General features: G+C 44.2%; 1 protein-coding gene across 3 annotated transcripts in view; it reads right to left on the bottom strand.

The window, feature by feature from the left end:
* Window positions 1-239: 239 nt before the first annotated feature.
* The window catches only part of GPR141 (G protein-coupled receptor 141), a 61,832-nt gene continuing 46,712 nt past the window's right edge, over window positions 240-15,359 (bottom strand). For 2 of the 3 annotated variants that reach the window (XM_029589508.1, XM_029589509.1), the window contains exons 2-4: window positions 4,217-4,351; window positions 2,917-3,047; window positions 240-1,224 (exon numbers count right to left, since the gene is read on the bottom strand). In XM_029589508.1, coding sequence (XP_029445368.1) covers window positions 320-1,213 — 894 coding nt within the window. In that variant the 5' untranslated portion in view covers window positions 1,214-1,224; window positions 2,917-3,047; window positions 4,217-4,351 and the 3' untranslated portion in view covers window positions 240-319. The remainder of the gene's footprint in view (window positions 1,225-2,916; window positions 3,048-4,216; window positions 4,352-15,359) is intronic. The other variant, XM_029589510.1, reaches the window with a different exon arrangement.

The following is a 15,359-nucleotide window of genomic DNA, read 5'->3' as shown; positions in this document are numbered from 1 at the left end:
AGCTCTATTCAGATCTATTTGCCTTTATAGCAAAAGGCGAGCAAAAAAATCCATGATTTTTATATGTTGTCAGGGACTGTTATTTTTAAACTGATTTGTATTGATTGTGTCAAATTAATGAATCCCAGCCAATGGTGAATATCCATATTATGGACAGTTTGTGAGATCCCAATCAAAATCACAGTCCTTTGTTTATTTTCAGTTTTGTATCAGATAGCTACCAAACAAAAACTCCAACATTTCATAATAGGTACTTTTATCCATTTCTTCTTGTGTGGAATGCAATGCTTCGTTATTACTGCAGCTGGCAGTATGCAGGCTATTTTCTCAGCGCTGTACACACAGACCACTGTTTGAGGTAATTGCTTCTTACCATAAATGACAACATATCAAAGCAGCTGATGGCAGTTATACTCAGACAAATTTCATTGTACATGACAATTTTGCAGTCACTCAAATGGTTTAAGTAATAAATCCGAAACATGTGGTATGGTAAATAGCAGACAACCATGACCATTACAAAGAACAAACTCTTCATCTGGGCTGAAAACTCTTGGTGAGCAAGAATGGGGCCTTGCAGCTTTCTTACAACTCCTACAATAATGCAGACTTGCAAGCACAAGAATGCGCACACCATCACAAATACCAAAGCTATGACAATGTAGTTCAGTATTATTACACCCAGCTTGTTGAATTCTCCCTGAAAATGAAAACATTTGCTTGTGTTATAGGTGTTAGAGGTACCATACTGACCAAAAAATAGTGGGAAAATTACGACTACCACCACAGCCCAAACTGCTGCACTGGCAGCTACAGCATGCAGCTTCCTGTAGAACTCAAATTTGTCCTTTTGTTTGAAGTAAATGAGATATCTGATCACCAGGGTGATCATATAGAATAGGAGTGAGAGGTACATATGGACATGGATCATGGCACTTACAATCTTGCAAAAGGGATCCCCCAGAATCCACTCATTCTTGACAAAGTACATGATGCGGAATGGTATGGTCAGGAGGAAGACACCATGCACCATTATCAGATTTATAACAGCAGTTGTGGTCACTGAGCGTGTGTTGCTTTTGAACAGAGTAAAAGACATCACAATGACTCCGATCACACCTCCAATGAAAATGATTGAGTACATTGCAACAAGGATGCCAGATATGATTTTCTCCTCTGGACAATTAGTGCTATTTGTCATATTGTCAGACATGGTCCCAAAATCTTCAAACAAGAGAGAGAGAGAAATGTCAATAATAAAAGAAGTGAATTCTATTTTTAATTTTCTTATTATCTTTTCTTGATGCGGAAGTTTTCTCTTGCTCCTTTGGGATTCCAGCTAAATTGGAATGCGCCTTTTGTGTGCTATAACACCATGAACCTTCATTTGCAACTCTCCAGGATTATTATCTTATTTTATAACCTTGTCTATTCCCCCCCAATACACACATACCCCAAGCCCAGCCACTGCTGTGATATCCATGGCTACAAACTCTGGATACCTCCAGAAGTCAGGATGTGTGCCACCCTGAGTCCAGGCAGTGGGTGTTGTCATTTTCTGATAGTTTGGACTTTCTCCCCTCATAGGTTGGGAATGCCGACTCCACAGCATTCCCAACCCCAGTGAGCAGTAGCTAGGTTTGAGAATGAAACCCAGGCTTTACTGCGCATACTATTGGCACTAGAGCCATTGGATCAGCCACAAGCAAGCTAATGTGAGCTTGTGCTCTCCTAAGCAATTATTTAGTTGTTTCAGTTTGGTTGATCTTTTAAAAGAAAGAAGCAAATAGTTACATTTCACTTACAAAGGCTATATCTCGCTGGATAAATCTGAAATATAGTCAGGTATACAGGATATGCCCTGCAGTCATGGTGTAAACAGGCATTTTCCCCTTCATTTTCCCCTTCCCTCTCATGCAAATGTGATTTTTCTCCATCAGAAAGACAGAGATTGCTAAGTATCTTGGATAGTAGTAACAAATGACTTTCCAGCCCCCCCCCCCCCCCCCCCCCCAATCTCCATTATGAGAATAAAAACAAAGGAGCAAAGAAATTTTTATGTAACTCTGCAGCTTTGCTTGAAAAGTTTCCCTAGAAGGGAGCAAGAGTTTATTTTTATAGTCATGATAAAAATGTTTCCAAGAGTGTGCTAATATAAGACTGCTCTAAAACTACATGGTAGAGAAACATTTTCTGAAATGATTACTGAAAATAAGAAAAGTAATTTTGTAAAATGTTAAAATAACTTAATAGATTTTAAAAACAAAATATCCTAAATGAGAAAAGTTTGAAAAATAAACATGAAAAGATTATTTTGTTACCATTAAGCTAATATATTTTTTCAGAGCTCACCCAAAATGATTGCTATTGGCTAGAAACCTGTGACTGGCTGCTTCCCTCACCTCATTGCATGAACTCATATTAATCATTTATCTCAGTTGATCAATGAGAAGCAAAGTATCAGTTTTTGAGATTTAAACTAACCAATGGCATCTCTCCCTTTGTTAAATATACTATAGATCCAGACATTTTAGGCAGTGTAGTTTAATCTACTGTGTGAGTTTTAAGGATAAAATCTGCTCACTGGGAGAGGAAAGTTTATTTATTTAATTTAAACATTTTTGCAACTCACCTCCTCAAGCTGGATGCTCAAAGTGAGGTAGAAAACTGCATAAAATTACAGGAGCAGTATTCAAAACCGGACAATATAACTATCATATCTAAATATTATACCTAAGACTGAAAATGTATAGTACATAATTTTAAAACTATAGAATATAGTAATGTCACAAATCAATATATGTTTATACCCAAAAACATAAGAATATAAGAAATGCCATGAATAGTTAGAGCAAAGATCCATCGAGTCCAGCATCCAGTCTCCAACAATGGCCAATATGAGTCATTACAAGGTACCTGGCAGATCCCAGTAAGTAAATCCAATTCTTTGTTCTCACTGCCAAGCATAAGCAATGTCTTTCCCTGACTCATCTGGTTACTTTGTAAACCGTTGTGATCTTATCTTGGAACGACGGTATGTAAACCACCTAAATTAAAAAAAAAAAAATAATAATAATGGTTTATGGACATTTCCTTCAAGAACTTGATCAAACCTGTTCTTCCAGGAACTTAATCAAAATGCTAGCTGCCTTGACCACATCCTCCAGCCACAAACTCTACACCTTAATTGTGCATTGCGAGAAAAAATACTTTCTCCAATTTGTTTTAAGTCTGCAACCTGTTAGTTTCATGGTGTGTCCCTTAGCCTTAGTCTATTTGAAAGGTTAAACAACCTTTTTCTGTTTACCTGTTCCTTCCCACTCATGACCCCAGCTCCACTCCTCTCATTCTCCACCACTGTATTTACAAACAACCCTGTACTCATACATTAAAATCCTTAGCTCAGTATTCAGCAGTAGTCAAAAAAGCAAAAAAGAATGTTAGGGAGGATCTGAAAAGGAATGGAGAGTAAAACAGAGAATATCATATTGCCCCTATATCAAGCCATGCTGTGACCACACCTGGAGTATTGTGTGAAATTCTGGTCTCTGCATCCCAAAAAAGACATAGCAGAAGTAGAAAAGGTGCAGAGAAGGGCAACAAAAATGATAAAGGGGATGGAATAGTTCCCCTATACAGAAACCCTACATAGGTTAGGACTATTCAGCTTGGAAAAGAGACAGCTATAAGAGAAAAACATGATCATTTATAAAATCATGATTGGGCTGGAACAGGTAAATAAAGGATGGTTACATACCTTTTCAAATAATACTAAAACAAGGGGATACTTCTTTAAATTAACAAACAGCAGATGTAAAACAAATCATAGAAAGTGCTTTTTCACTCAACACGCAATTAAGCTGTGGAATCTGTTGCCTGAAGTTGTGGTCAAGGTGACTAGCTTAATGGGTTTTAAAAGAAGTTTGGATACATTCCTAGAAGAAAAGTCTAGAAAACATGACTAGCCAGGTAGACTTGGGAAAGCCATTGAATGAGTAACAGGAAATGGATCTACGTTTTGGAATCTGCCAAATACTTCTGAACTGGACTGGACACTGTCAAAGACAATTTGAGCCAGCATGGCATATCTTATGTTCAAGTATTGCTTCTTCAGTAAATGAGTTTGCAATAATTTCATAATCTTGTATGGCTCTTTATCCTGCCTTATGTACATCAGGTTCCCTTTTCTCGGAATATATTGAGTAAAAGAACTTACTTAAGATTTCCTCCTTTTGCCAGATCCTCTTCTTACCAATCCTGCTTTCTCTTTTTATGTAACTATGTGGTTTTACATCTCTTCCTTATATATATATATAAAAGATTTTGAGGCCTGCTTCATCAAGGTCTTTTCCTATAAACATAGAATGGAAAGAAAAAAGTCTTAGTGAATCAGTCTCTGTATTGCTTCCTTTTATTCAATGGGCAACATTCTCCTCTGTTTGTGCTTTTGCACATCTAACTACCCTCTCTACCTCCCTTTGTTTTTCCTGATAATTCTGCCTGTCCTGATTTGCCAGTGATTTCATTTTCTGAATGCTAATCTTTTTTGCTCTTTTTCTCTTTTTCCTTTTCCCCTTGCCGACTTGCTGTGAACAAAGATTTATTATTCTCTCTATACTCTTTTTATTATCCTCCATGGTCCCTTTATACCCTTCAGACACTTCATTCTTGATAAGGATTCCTCTACATAGTCACTCATCATCTTGACGACAGTACTTCTGACATCAAGGATTCTTGTTCTAATATTGTCCTATTCAGGTCTGCACAGGCCAGTACAGTGAACACCAGACTCTATATTTCATACTACCATGAGGTCAATGACATTATCAGATCCTGTTTGGCCTCCACTCAGAAGATTTCTTCAGTTACTTGCTTGATGAATGCTCCTTGCAGAACATCTAGGATTTCTCTATTCCACTCCTACAGTGGGTAAATTCTAATCCACATCTGAAAGATTGAAGTCACTTATAAGCAGGATCTCACATTTTTGCACCATCCTTACATTAATTTCATGGAGTGCCCCCTAGACTTTGTATTTTTTAAAAGAGCAAATTACCCATTTACATTTACCCATTCTATTCCACTCATGATTTTATAGACACTATCATATCCCCCGCTTAGATGTCTCTTCTCCAAGTTGACAGACCCAACCAATTTAACCTTTCCTTGTAGGAAAGGTTTCATCCCCTATAAGAAAAGGTTTAAATAACTTAGCTTACGCTTCCAGTACAAATCTAGATCACCTTCTCTTACGGCTACAGGCTGTGCTGGAAGTGTAAGCTTAATGTAAGCTAACGCTTCCAGCGCTACCTGTCTTACAGGCCGATACAGTACAGTGTGATCTCTATTAGGTATTCCCGCGCGATTCAGTAAGTAAAATGTGCAGCCGTCTAAATGGCTTTTGAATATTGACCTCTATATCTTTTTTTGAGATGTGGCAACCAGAACTGCACACAGTACTTTAGGTGCAGCCTCACTATGGAGCAATATAGAGGCATTAAGCCTTTTTCCGTTTTATTCTCTATTCCTTTCCTAATAATTCCTAACATTCTGTTTGCTTTTTGACCATCACTGCACACTGAATCAAGGATGTCAAAAAATTATCCACTATGATGCCCAGGTCCTTTTCATGGGCAGCAATACCTAATATGGAACCTAATATCATGCAACTACAGTGTGGGTTAGTTTTCCCCATGTGTATCACTTTGCACTTAGCACACATTTAATTTCATCTGGCATTTGTTTTTATGTAACTTTAAGTATTGCTATAAGAACAAAGCAGAGGGGGTATTTGCATGCATTGGTCCCCCGGTGCCAGAGATCCATGATACACTACTGCAAACCTGCATCTCTTAATGGTTAATTTCATAGGTTTAGTTTGACTACTTAATTTTGAGGGGGGCGGGGGATAGGGAGGTCAGATTGGCAGAGGGAAGGGGATGAACTTTTTCTCTCTCATCCATTCAGATTGACCATACTAGCAATATTTACAAGGACTTCAACAGCAATAAGCCAACCTATATAAAGGCAGCACTGCACATATTACACAGGGCCCTAGAACACCAATATACCTCCTATTAGGAAAACGAAACAAGCTGAACTGTTATGGATGCCTACACAGAACATTTATTCATGTATTTTCTTATTTAAATATTTATCATCCGCCTATATCGTAACAATCATGCTGAGCGAATTACAACAAATAAAACATAAAATGCATATAAACAACAACATATGATAGCAGAATCCCTCATTTGGTCTCACACACAGAGAAAACAGGTACACCCTCACCAAACACAGAATAAGGTATCACAAATTAGAAATAGAAATGTACAAACAAAATGAGGAATACCCAAGAACCCACAACCTGCATTTATGCAATACTGGAGAAACAGAAACAAAAGTGCACTTCCTCCTTTTCTGAGCAATAAACAAAGTTAGAGGAACTGTACATTCCCAAACCTAACATATTCCAATCACTAAACTGAAAATAAAATGCTTTTTTTCTACTTTTGTTGGTTGTACATTTTTGGCAATAAGATAACGCCCACCTCCCACAAGAACCAAGATGTTATATTGGTGACCCTGAATAACCTCTCCCAACCCCCAAACTATTCCCATGGTTCTTTTCCACTATCTGAATTGGCTTTTTCCTCCTCAGGCTTTTTCTGCATTCTCTTTCAGGGTTTTGCTGTTTTAGGCTTCCATCTTCTACTGTATCCCCTTCCCAACCCCTCCCTCCCCCACCACCTACACTAATTTCCAATGGCCTCTTCTGTATTACAAGTGTGTTGCAAGATTACGAAGTCAAGCTGGATATGGGAGGTGGGTTGCGGTTAGGGGGGATGTTGTTACGGACACATTCAGAGATATTCATTGTAAAATTGGCATCAGTAATGAATTTTAGACCTTATAAATGATGAAAAGGAGTTAATTTGTACAATGCAGTTAGCAGAGACTGCTGATGTCAATTTTACAATGAATACCTCTGAATGTGTCCGTAGCAACATCCCCCCTAACCGCAACCCACCTCCTTAAAACTCATCCCAATTCAAAATGCCCCCTTACAATGGTCCATATATAAAGTATCAGATGGGCCCTTATAAAGAGGCATTCTCTCTCTCTCTCTTTCTCACACACACACACACACACACACACACACACACACAAGCAAACTGGTGTATGTAAGCTATGTGCATGAATAGCATTTTACCTTGAATGCATCTGTTACAACATCCCCCCTAATCCCAATCCACCCCAAAAAACTCACCCAATTCAAAATGCCCCTTATAATGGTCCACATATAGAATATCAGACAGACCCTTATAAAGAGGCTGGTTCTGTCTGTCTCTCCCTCCCTCTCCACACACCAGCTGAGGAAAATTAGAGGTTCCTGCCACCTTTCCACCTAATTTTTTCTGGGCGCATGTACATTAATATACGTGCACCCTGCCTGGCTATTAAAAGTTCCCATAGCTCCCACACGGCCCACTTATATATGTGGCTGCTTTTGCATGCGCAAGGTTTTTAAAATCTACCTCTTAGAATGATTGCACCTGTTCAGGCTCTTTGATCCACTCGTCGGAATTTAGTGGTCGTCCCTTCTATATGAGAACCATATTTGGTGGAGACTAGAAAAAGAGCTTTTTTCCATTGCAGCTCCCATAATACAGAAAACCCTGCCAGCTCACATCACAATAATAAGGAAACCAAGGCCTTTAAGAAGACTTTAAAATCACACCTTTCTAATGAAGCATTCAAGCCATTCAGGACAGTAAGGCACATAGAGCATATGCAAACACTACTGCTGCTTTAATTTGTACTTTGTTCTGTGTGTTTTATGCTTGTATTCATGTTCTTGTTTTATTCTGTTATGTAGGTTATTTTGTAATCTGCCCCGAGCAAAGGAGGCATGAGTAATAAATACCCAATAAATGAAAATGAAGCCCGGGCCTGGGCTAAGGCCCGGGTCTGACTCCAGGATTCGGCCCAAAGCTGTCTTTCAGTCACCTTGGCCTAAGGGACTTTCTTTTAGGCTGGAAGTTGTCATGCCCGCCGACTGCAGCCACCCGCGGCCATCTCAACTCACGTCATGTCATGCTTGGCCCTCTACTCCCGGTACATTCGCGGCCGTGGCCAGCCGCTACCGCCGCGTTCCTCCTGGCTCCCTGTGCTCCACGTGGCGGCTGGGACGCCCGCCGACCAGCATTCCGACCCTGGGCCTCCCTGGGCGCGCGCGTCATCTGTCCTCCCTTTAAAGGGCCAATGGCGGGAACGTCAGACTCGTCCCCGGCTGATGACATCACTGGCCTGGGATACTTGAGGACTACCTCCATCCACCACTAACTGACTTGGCAACGAGTTCCCTGGTTCCTAACTGGTGCTTGCTCCAGTATTCTGGACCTATTGTTCCTGCTCTACAGATCCCTGCTCTTCTCGTCTGTATCCTGTCACTGCTCTGCCACTCCTCGGGACCTGGCTCAACGCTTCTACATCTGGGACCCTGTCTCGGCACTTCCCGCTCCTCGGGGCCTGGCTCAGCGCTTCTACATCTGGGACCCTGTCTTGGTGCTTCCCGCTCCTCGGGGCCTTGCTCAGCGCTTCTACATCTGGGACTCTGTCTCTGTGCTTCCACTCCTCGAGCCCAGCCTCAGCGATTTGTACATCGGGAACCCTGCTTCAGCGCTTCCAATCTTCGGGACCTGGCTCAGCACTGCTACATCACGAGATCCTGTCACGGCGCTTCCGCCCCTCGGGGTCTGGATCAGAGCTTCTATGTCACAAGATGCTGTCTCTATGCTTCTGCTCTGGACCTGTCTCAGCACTTCGACATTACTGGACTGTGTCTCTGCGTTCCTGCTCCTCAGGGCACCTCTCAGCGCTTCTACAACACAGGTCCCTGTTACTGCACTGCCGTTCCTCAGGCAGTCTCTCTGCGCTTCTACTCTACTCAAACCTACTACATCGGATTCCCCGCTCTAGCCCTGCTTCGGCATACCACTCCTTAAGCCTCTGCTCCTGCACTTCCTCTCCTCAAGGCCAGTCCCACGTGGTCCTGCTCTACTGTCTTCAGAACTGCTGTAGCACCTCACCTCTTGAGGTTTTCTCTCTCTCTCTCTCCAAGAGTACCTCGGAGTCAGTGGCGCAATGGATAAAGCATCTGACTACCGATCAGAAGACTCTAAGTTCAACTCCTGGCTGGCTCGTGCTTTCTTTTTTTGGGTACTTGCCAGGTTCTTATGGCCTGTATTGGCCACTGTTGGAAACAGGATGCTGGGCTTGATGGACCCTTGGTCTGACCTAGTATGGCATGTTCTTATGTTTTTATCTTCTCTCTGGCACTCTGCTTCCAGCCACCTACTCTCTCCGGGACCAGCCACACAGAGGTGCACCTAAGACCAGCCGGCCCCGACACCCAAAGGCTCAACCTGTGGGGAACGAGGGCCGGTACTAGCGAAGTTCCTGTTTGCCTCTGTTCCCGGTCAGCCTCGCCTCCCGACGGTGGGGACCTGCGGGACTCAACCCCCGCAGGTAGCGCCAACCCCACCCTGGGGGCAAGGGTCCACAATTCCTAATAGAAGGAAATTGAAATACATTTTCTGCCCATTCCCAGGGGGAGGATCTGGACATTAAATAATAAAGTGAGGAGAAGTGAAAGTCCAAATTACCCAAGGAACGTGGTTGGAGTAATTGGAGTATTTTTGCTGGAAGAGAAAAAAGGGTCACAAAGTTATAAAATTGTATTTTGTAACAATCAATTTGTATTTTTGTAAATGTGAGTTGTAAAGAACCATCAGCTCACTTTTACAACTTATCAGTAAATTTGTGTTGGAACCCAGACTGTTTCCAATGTGATTATTGCTGCTGTTCTGGCTGGGAGATCATCAGTGCTGTTTATAGAAGACTGACAGTTTGATTTGGGGAAAACAATGTAAAAGGCCTTGAAGCTGAGCTTCCCCCACAGGGGATCCTGGACTCTCAGAGTGGAATGCTATCAGGATGAGAACTGTGCAAATAGGATCCAAAACGGAGATGTGAACTTTTGGCTCCAGTATCATAGTTTTTTCCGCCCAGGAGTTACGCATGGGAATGTATCAGTGAGCAATCTACTCTCATAAAGTTAAATCAATCTTCTTATATGAATGTACAGCTTTACAACAGGGTTAGGTGTTACTAATGCAGCTTCCAAATATTTTCATGAAAACATTATCCACCTCACATATCATTTTACAGACCTCCTCCATGACTTGGCAACACTTCACCAGCCACTGCTTTAAATATATGGCACTAAACCAATGTAGCAAAGAAAATGTGCTGCTTATCAGCATCTGTGGCATACACACCCCTTATTTCTTTAAATAACATAGTAGCATACTAATGATGGCAGAAAAAGATCAAATGGCCCATCCAATCTGCCAAGCAAGCTTCCCATGGTAGAAACTGCTGCTCCATGCAGGATATCGCCAGGCACCATGCCAAGCATACAAATATCAACAATCAAAACCAAGCAACTGTCAAACCCATAACAAAATCACTGCTAGCAACAACTCCATAGGGTGCGCAGCCTACCCAACAATTCATACAATGCTGCTCTTGAACGTGCTTTGCTTTTGGACTTGGCTGTAGAACAGTACTGCACTTTTTCCCTAATGTCTGCGTATCAGTACCATGGACCGTAAAAGTCAGGACTCACGGTTTGGCTGTCATCTGAATCCAATTCCCCTTTTTACCCACCGCTGTCAAAGAAGCATGCAATGCTGCAGCTTCATCAAAATCATGTAAGCTAATTGGTTAAGGGTGGCAATCCGCATGCCTTCTGTTAGGTATAGTAGCTGTCGCTCCATGCTGGTTACCCCCATGCCCCCTTTTCTTAATTACTAACTCTAGCCTTTAGGGATCCACAGTGCTTATTCCATGCCTTTTTGAATTCCTTTACGGGTAGATTGTAAATAGGCCACATGCAAAAAATCCGGCCTTTACGCTCGTGACTGGGCCTTGCGTGCGCCAAACCTATTTTCCAAAAGTCCCGGCCATACACGTAAAGGCTGGTACGCACATAAGTGCCGACCTTCCTGCAAGGGTGGGCCAGGGGGGCGTGTTGGGGGCAGGGAGGGACGGAGCAAGGGGGCTGGCCAGGACAGTGCCATTGATCGCTGTCCCGCAGACTCAGGCCCTGAAGTAAGTTGGAAAAGAAAAAAGTAGGATTCAAGGGGTGGGAAGGCGAGGGGAAGAGGAAGAGAAAGAGGAAGAGAGGATAGGGTAGGGTGAGGGGAAGTTCCTTCCCAGTCTGCTCCTTAATTGGAGCAGACTGGGAGGGAATAGGGGAAGGCTGAAATACATCGCTGTGTGAAATTTGCATAAATCCTCCCCCCTTGCGCGCGCCGCCTGCACATATGCACGCGGATTATAAAATCTGGCGCATATGTGCGCGCGGCCCATGTATTTTATAACATGCGCGCCCCGTCGTGTGCATATTATAAAATTGCTGCATCCATGTATGCAAGCTGGGAAGTGCGCACACATGGACGCGTTTGCACTTCTTTTAAAATCTACCCTTTATTGTTTTCATCTTCACCACCTCTTCTGAAAGGGCATTCCAGGCATCCATCTGTGAAGAAATATTTCCTGCTATTGGTTCTGAGTCATCCTCCCTGAAGTTTCAAATCATGATCTCTAGTTCTACTATTTCTTTTCCAATGGAAAATGTTAAAAGTTTGTGCATCATTAAAAACTTTCAGGTATCTGAAGGTCTGTATCATATCTCCCCAGTACCTCCTCTCTCCCAGGGTATATATTCAGATCCTTCAGCCTCTCCTCATAAGTTTTCCGATACAGACCCCCACCATTTTGGTCACCCTTCTCTGAACTGCCTCCATCCTGCCTCTATCCTTTTTGAGATATGGTCTCCAGAACTGAACACAATACTTCAGGTGAGGCCTCACCAAGGACCTGTACAAGGGCATTAATCACCTCCTTTTTCTTACCAGTTATTCCTCTCTCTATGCAGCCCAGCATATTTCTGGCTTTAGCTATCACCTTGTCACATTGCTTTGCCGCCTTCAGATTGCCAAACACTATCACCCCAAGGTGATAATGCACCTACAGAGTCAGGCCCAGGAACACCAGGAGATGCATATGCTCCAACAATGCATGCCCAGGCAGATATCAAATCATGTGTGCAGCCAACAAGAGGCAATGGATATGTTCTTTGGTAGATCCAAGCCAATATTATACAGCTTTCAATATGGCATGCCTTTTGTCAGTCACATTACTCTCTGTCTGGTAGTTCACAATGTGCAAGGCTGCTGTTCTAAATTTGAGGGAAAAGAAAACTGAAGCAAGCATTCTTTACTGAGAATACTGAAGTTTGCAAGACTTGATGCTACAGGCAGGCATGGAGTATTAGCCTAATGGTAACAGCAACAGGCTATGGGCCAGGGAAATTAGGATTTAAATCCCACTGCTGCTCCTTGTGACCTTAGGCAGGTCACTTCACCTCTTTTGCCTCAGGTACAAGTTTAGATTATAAGCCCTCTGGGGACAGGGCAAATACCTGTGCACCTGAATGTAATCTGCTTTGAAGTGTTGAAAAGCAGAATATAATCTAGCAGCAATAATACAGCAGGTAGCTTCTGCTAAATGCCAAAAGTGTACCACAGACAGCTGGAAGGTGCTCACTAACAAGCACACAAACAATGAAAGTATTTATACAGTGAGTAGAAAAGGACAGTACGAGGACTAGTGATATTACAGTCTTCCTAGTAACAAGCTACAAATTAATTGCAACCCACCAATCAGTTGTAACACATGTGGCAATAATTTTGTCTGCAAGTTTATTCATCTCTGGGCTCTAAGCCTGTTAAAGTTCCCAGCTGCGGACAGCCGCGGCTGGCCCCTCTTACTTTCTCTCCCGGCATCGGGACTGCCACCGGCACCTCCGTGGCAGCAGGGAGACATCCCTGACGCAGGCTCCTGGCCCCCTCCTTCCTAGCAGTTTCGGCTGCCAAACCCATGCCACGCTCCGCGGTGGGAGAGACGACCCTCGGCCTCCTCTTCACGGTGTCGGGTTGCACGCCAGCGCTTCCTGCAGCCCACATCGGGCTGTCTCCTTCCTAGGCATGCGGCCATGCCTCCTGCTCACATTTCAAGGGCCAGCATCACTTAAACTTCTTTCAGCTGCCTGGATGACGTCAGGGGTCAGGTACTATTTATAGGAGCTTCCTCTTCCTATTCCTCAACTTGGCAACGAGTCTGCTTCACTTCCTGTGAGGTTTTTGGTGCTCTGGTGGGATCAAGACCTGTTCCTGCCTTCCGAGTTTCTGTCCTGCTCCTGTTTCCATCTTCCAGCTTCTATGACGGATCTCCTGGCTTCTGACCTTGGATTGGCTTTTGACAACTCTTTTCCTCCTGACCTTGGATGGGCGATTGGTGATTCTCTGGCTTCTGACCTCGGACTGGCTATCGGTGACTCATTGGCTCATGACTTCAGACTGGCGATTGGAGACCCTCTGACTTCTGACCTTAGAATGAACCTCGGCGATTCCTTCGTCTTCCCAAGGGCCCACCTAAGTCCAGCCAGCCCCACGCACCCAAAGGCTCAACCCGCAGGGAATGGGGGTGGTATTGGTGAAGCTCCAGCCAGCCCTTGAATCAGTTCAGCCTTGCCTCCCGATGGTGGAGGCCTGTGGGAGTTCGCTCCCTCAGGTAGTGCCAACTCCCCTTTGGGCAAGGGGTCCACATTCTCCTCCAGCAACATTACAGATTGCCAAGTCTATGGACCCGGCAGAAGCTTTGGCTCTTCAAGCCATTCTGGGCATAGCACAAAGGATCCTGGAGCAACAGAAGGCCCTGGATTCTCTCGCCTCAGCAGTAAAAAGCCTGAATCGACGGTTGGACTCCACCGGCCCTATGAATCCCGCCTTTCCACCAGTGCCTATTGTCGCACTGTCGACATCTAGTGTCCGTTCGGTAATTCCTCTACACACTCCTTTCCGCTTCTCTGGAGACCCCCGGTCTTGTAGGGGCTTTATTAATCAGTGCAACATGCACTTCTGCTTACAACCAGCCCTCTTCCCAGATGACGTTACGAAGACAACCTACATCTTGTCTCTCCTCGATGGAAAGGCCCTAGCCTGTGCATCTTCCTTGTGGGAGCACGGCGACCCTGTTCTACGTAACTTGAGTGAGTTCTTGGCTCTCTTCCATACTGTCTTTGACGACCCCACTCAACAGGCGGCCTCCAGAGCGACTCTTTTACACCTGCATCAAGGTTCCTGGACTCTAGCCAAATACGTAATTGAGTTCCAAACATTGTCCTCAGAACTTCATTGGGATACCGCATACCTGGGGACCATTTTCCTGGAAGGACTCAACCCTAGAATTAAGAACGAACTCATAGCCTGCGACTTACCAGTGTCCTTGGACTCCCTCATTGACTTGATCGGGCGCATTGACAGACACCTTCAAGAATGTTCCCGGTAGGTTCAGTTCTCCAGGAAAGCTTCCGGTGCCTTCAGATGCCCTCGGCGTTCGCCGTCCTCAAAGGTTGAACCAAGCCCTCCAGGGTCCTCAGCAGAGGAACCCATGCAACTGAGCTGAGGCAAACTCTCTCCTCAGGAACGCCTTAGACGCCTGCAAGGTGGTGTCTGCCTCTACTGTGGTGGTGCTGGGCATGTCCTGGCATCATGTCCTGTGCGTCTGGGAAACTCCCGGGCCTAGGATCTGAAGGAGGATTCTTCCTGGGCCTAAAAAAACAAACCAGAAACCGATCCAATATTGCAAGTAGCGACCACACGAACAAGAAGATCGGTAAACAAAAAGGAGTTTATTAATATTTCGTAGTAAAAAGCCTTGGTGTTTACCGATCTTCTTCTTCGTGTGGTCTCTTCCTGGGCCTGGCATCACCTGCACCTCCACTGAATCTACCGGTCATGCTGACGACAGGAGACTGCGACTTTCATTCCCTAGCCCTGGTGGACTCGGGAGCCGGGGGTAACTTTATCATGAAGAGTTTGGCGGAACAGCTCGGGATTCCACTCCTCCGTGCCCAGGTCCCGTTGGTCCTCTCATCCATTCAGGGTGAAATCCTTCTGGGCCGAGTCACCCACGCTACTGCTCCCATCCAGGTCCGCACTGGATTACTTCATGTGGAACATCTCAACTTCCATGTCCTTAATCGGTCTATACATCCCATTGTGCTGGGACTCCCCTGGCTCCAATTGCATTGCCCCCAGTTCGACTGGAAGACTCTACAATTGGTCCACTGGGGACCAGCCTGTCAAAGCTCTTATCTCAATACGGTCTCTCCGTTACACTGCTTGACTCGACCGCCCTTCCTCATGGCCTACCATCGCAATACG

The sequence above is a fragment of the Rhinatrema bivittatum genome, chromosome 2, assembly GCF_901001135.1.
Source record: "Rhinatrema bivittatum chromosome 2, aRhiBiv1.1, whole genome shotgun sequence".
Taxonomy (NCBI): domain Eukaryota; kingdom Metazoa; phylum Chordata; class Amphibia; order Gymnophiona; family Rhinatrematidae; genus Rhinatrema; species Rhinatrema bivittatum.
Note: the sequence above shows the minus strand (reverse complement) of the source record. Positions and strands in the feature narration are given on the sequence as shown.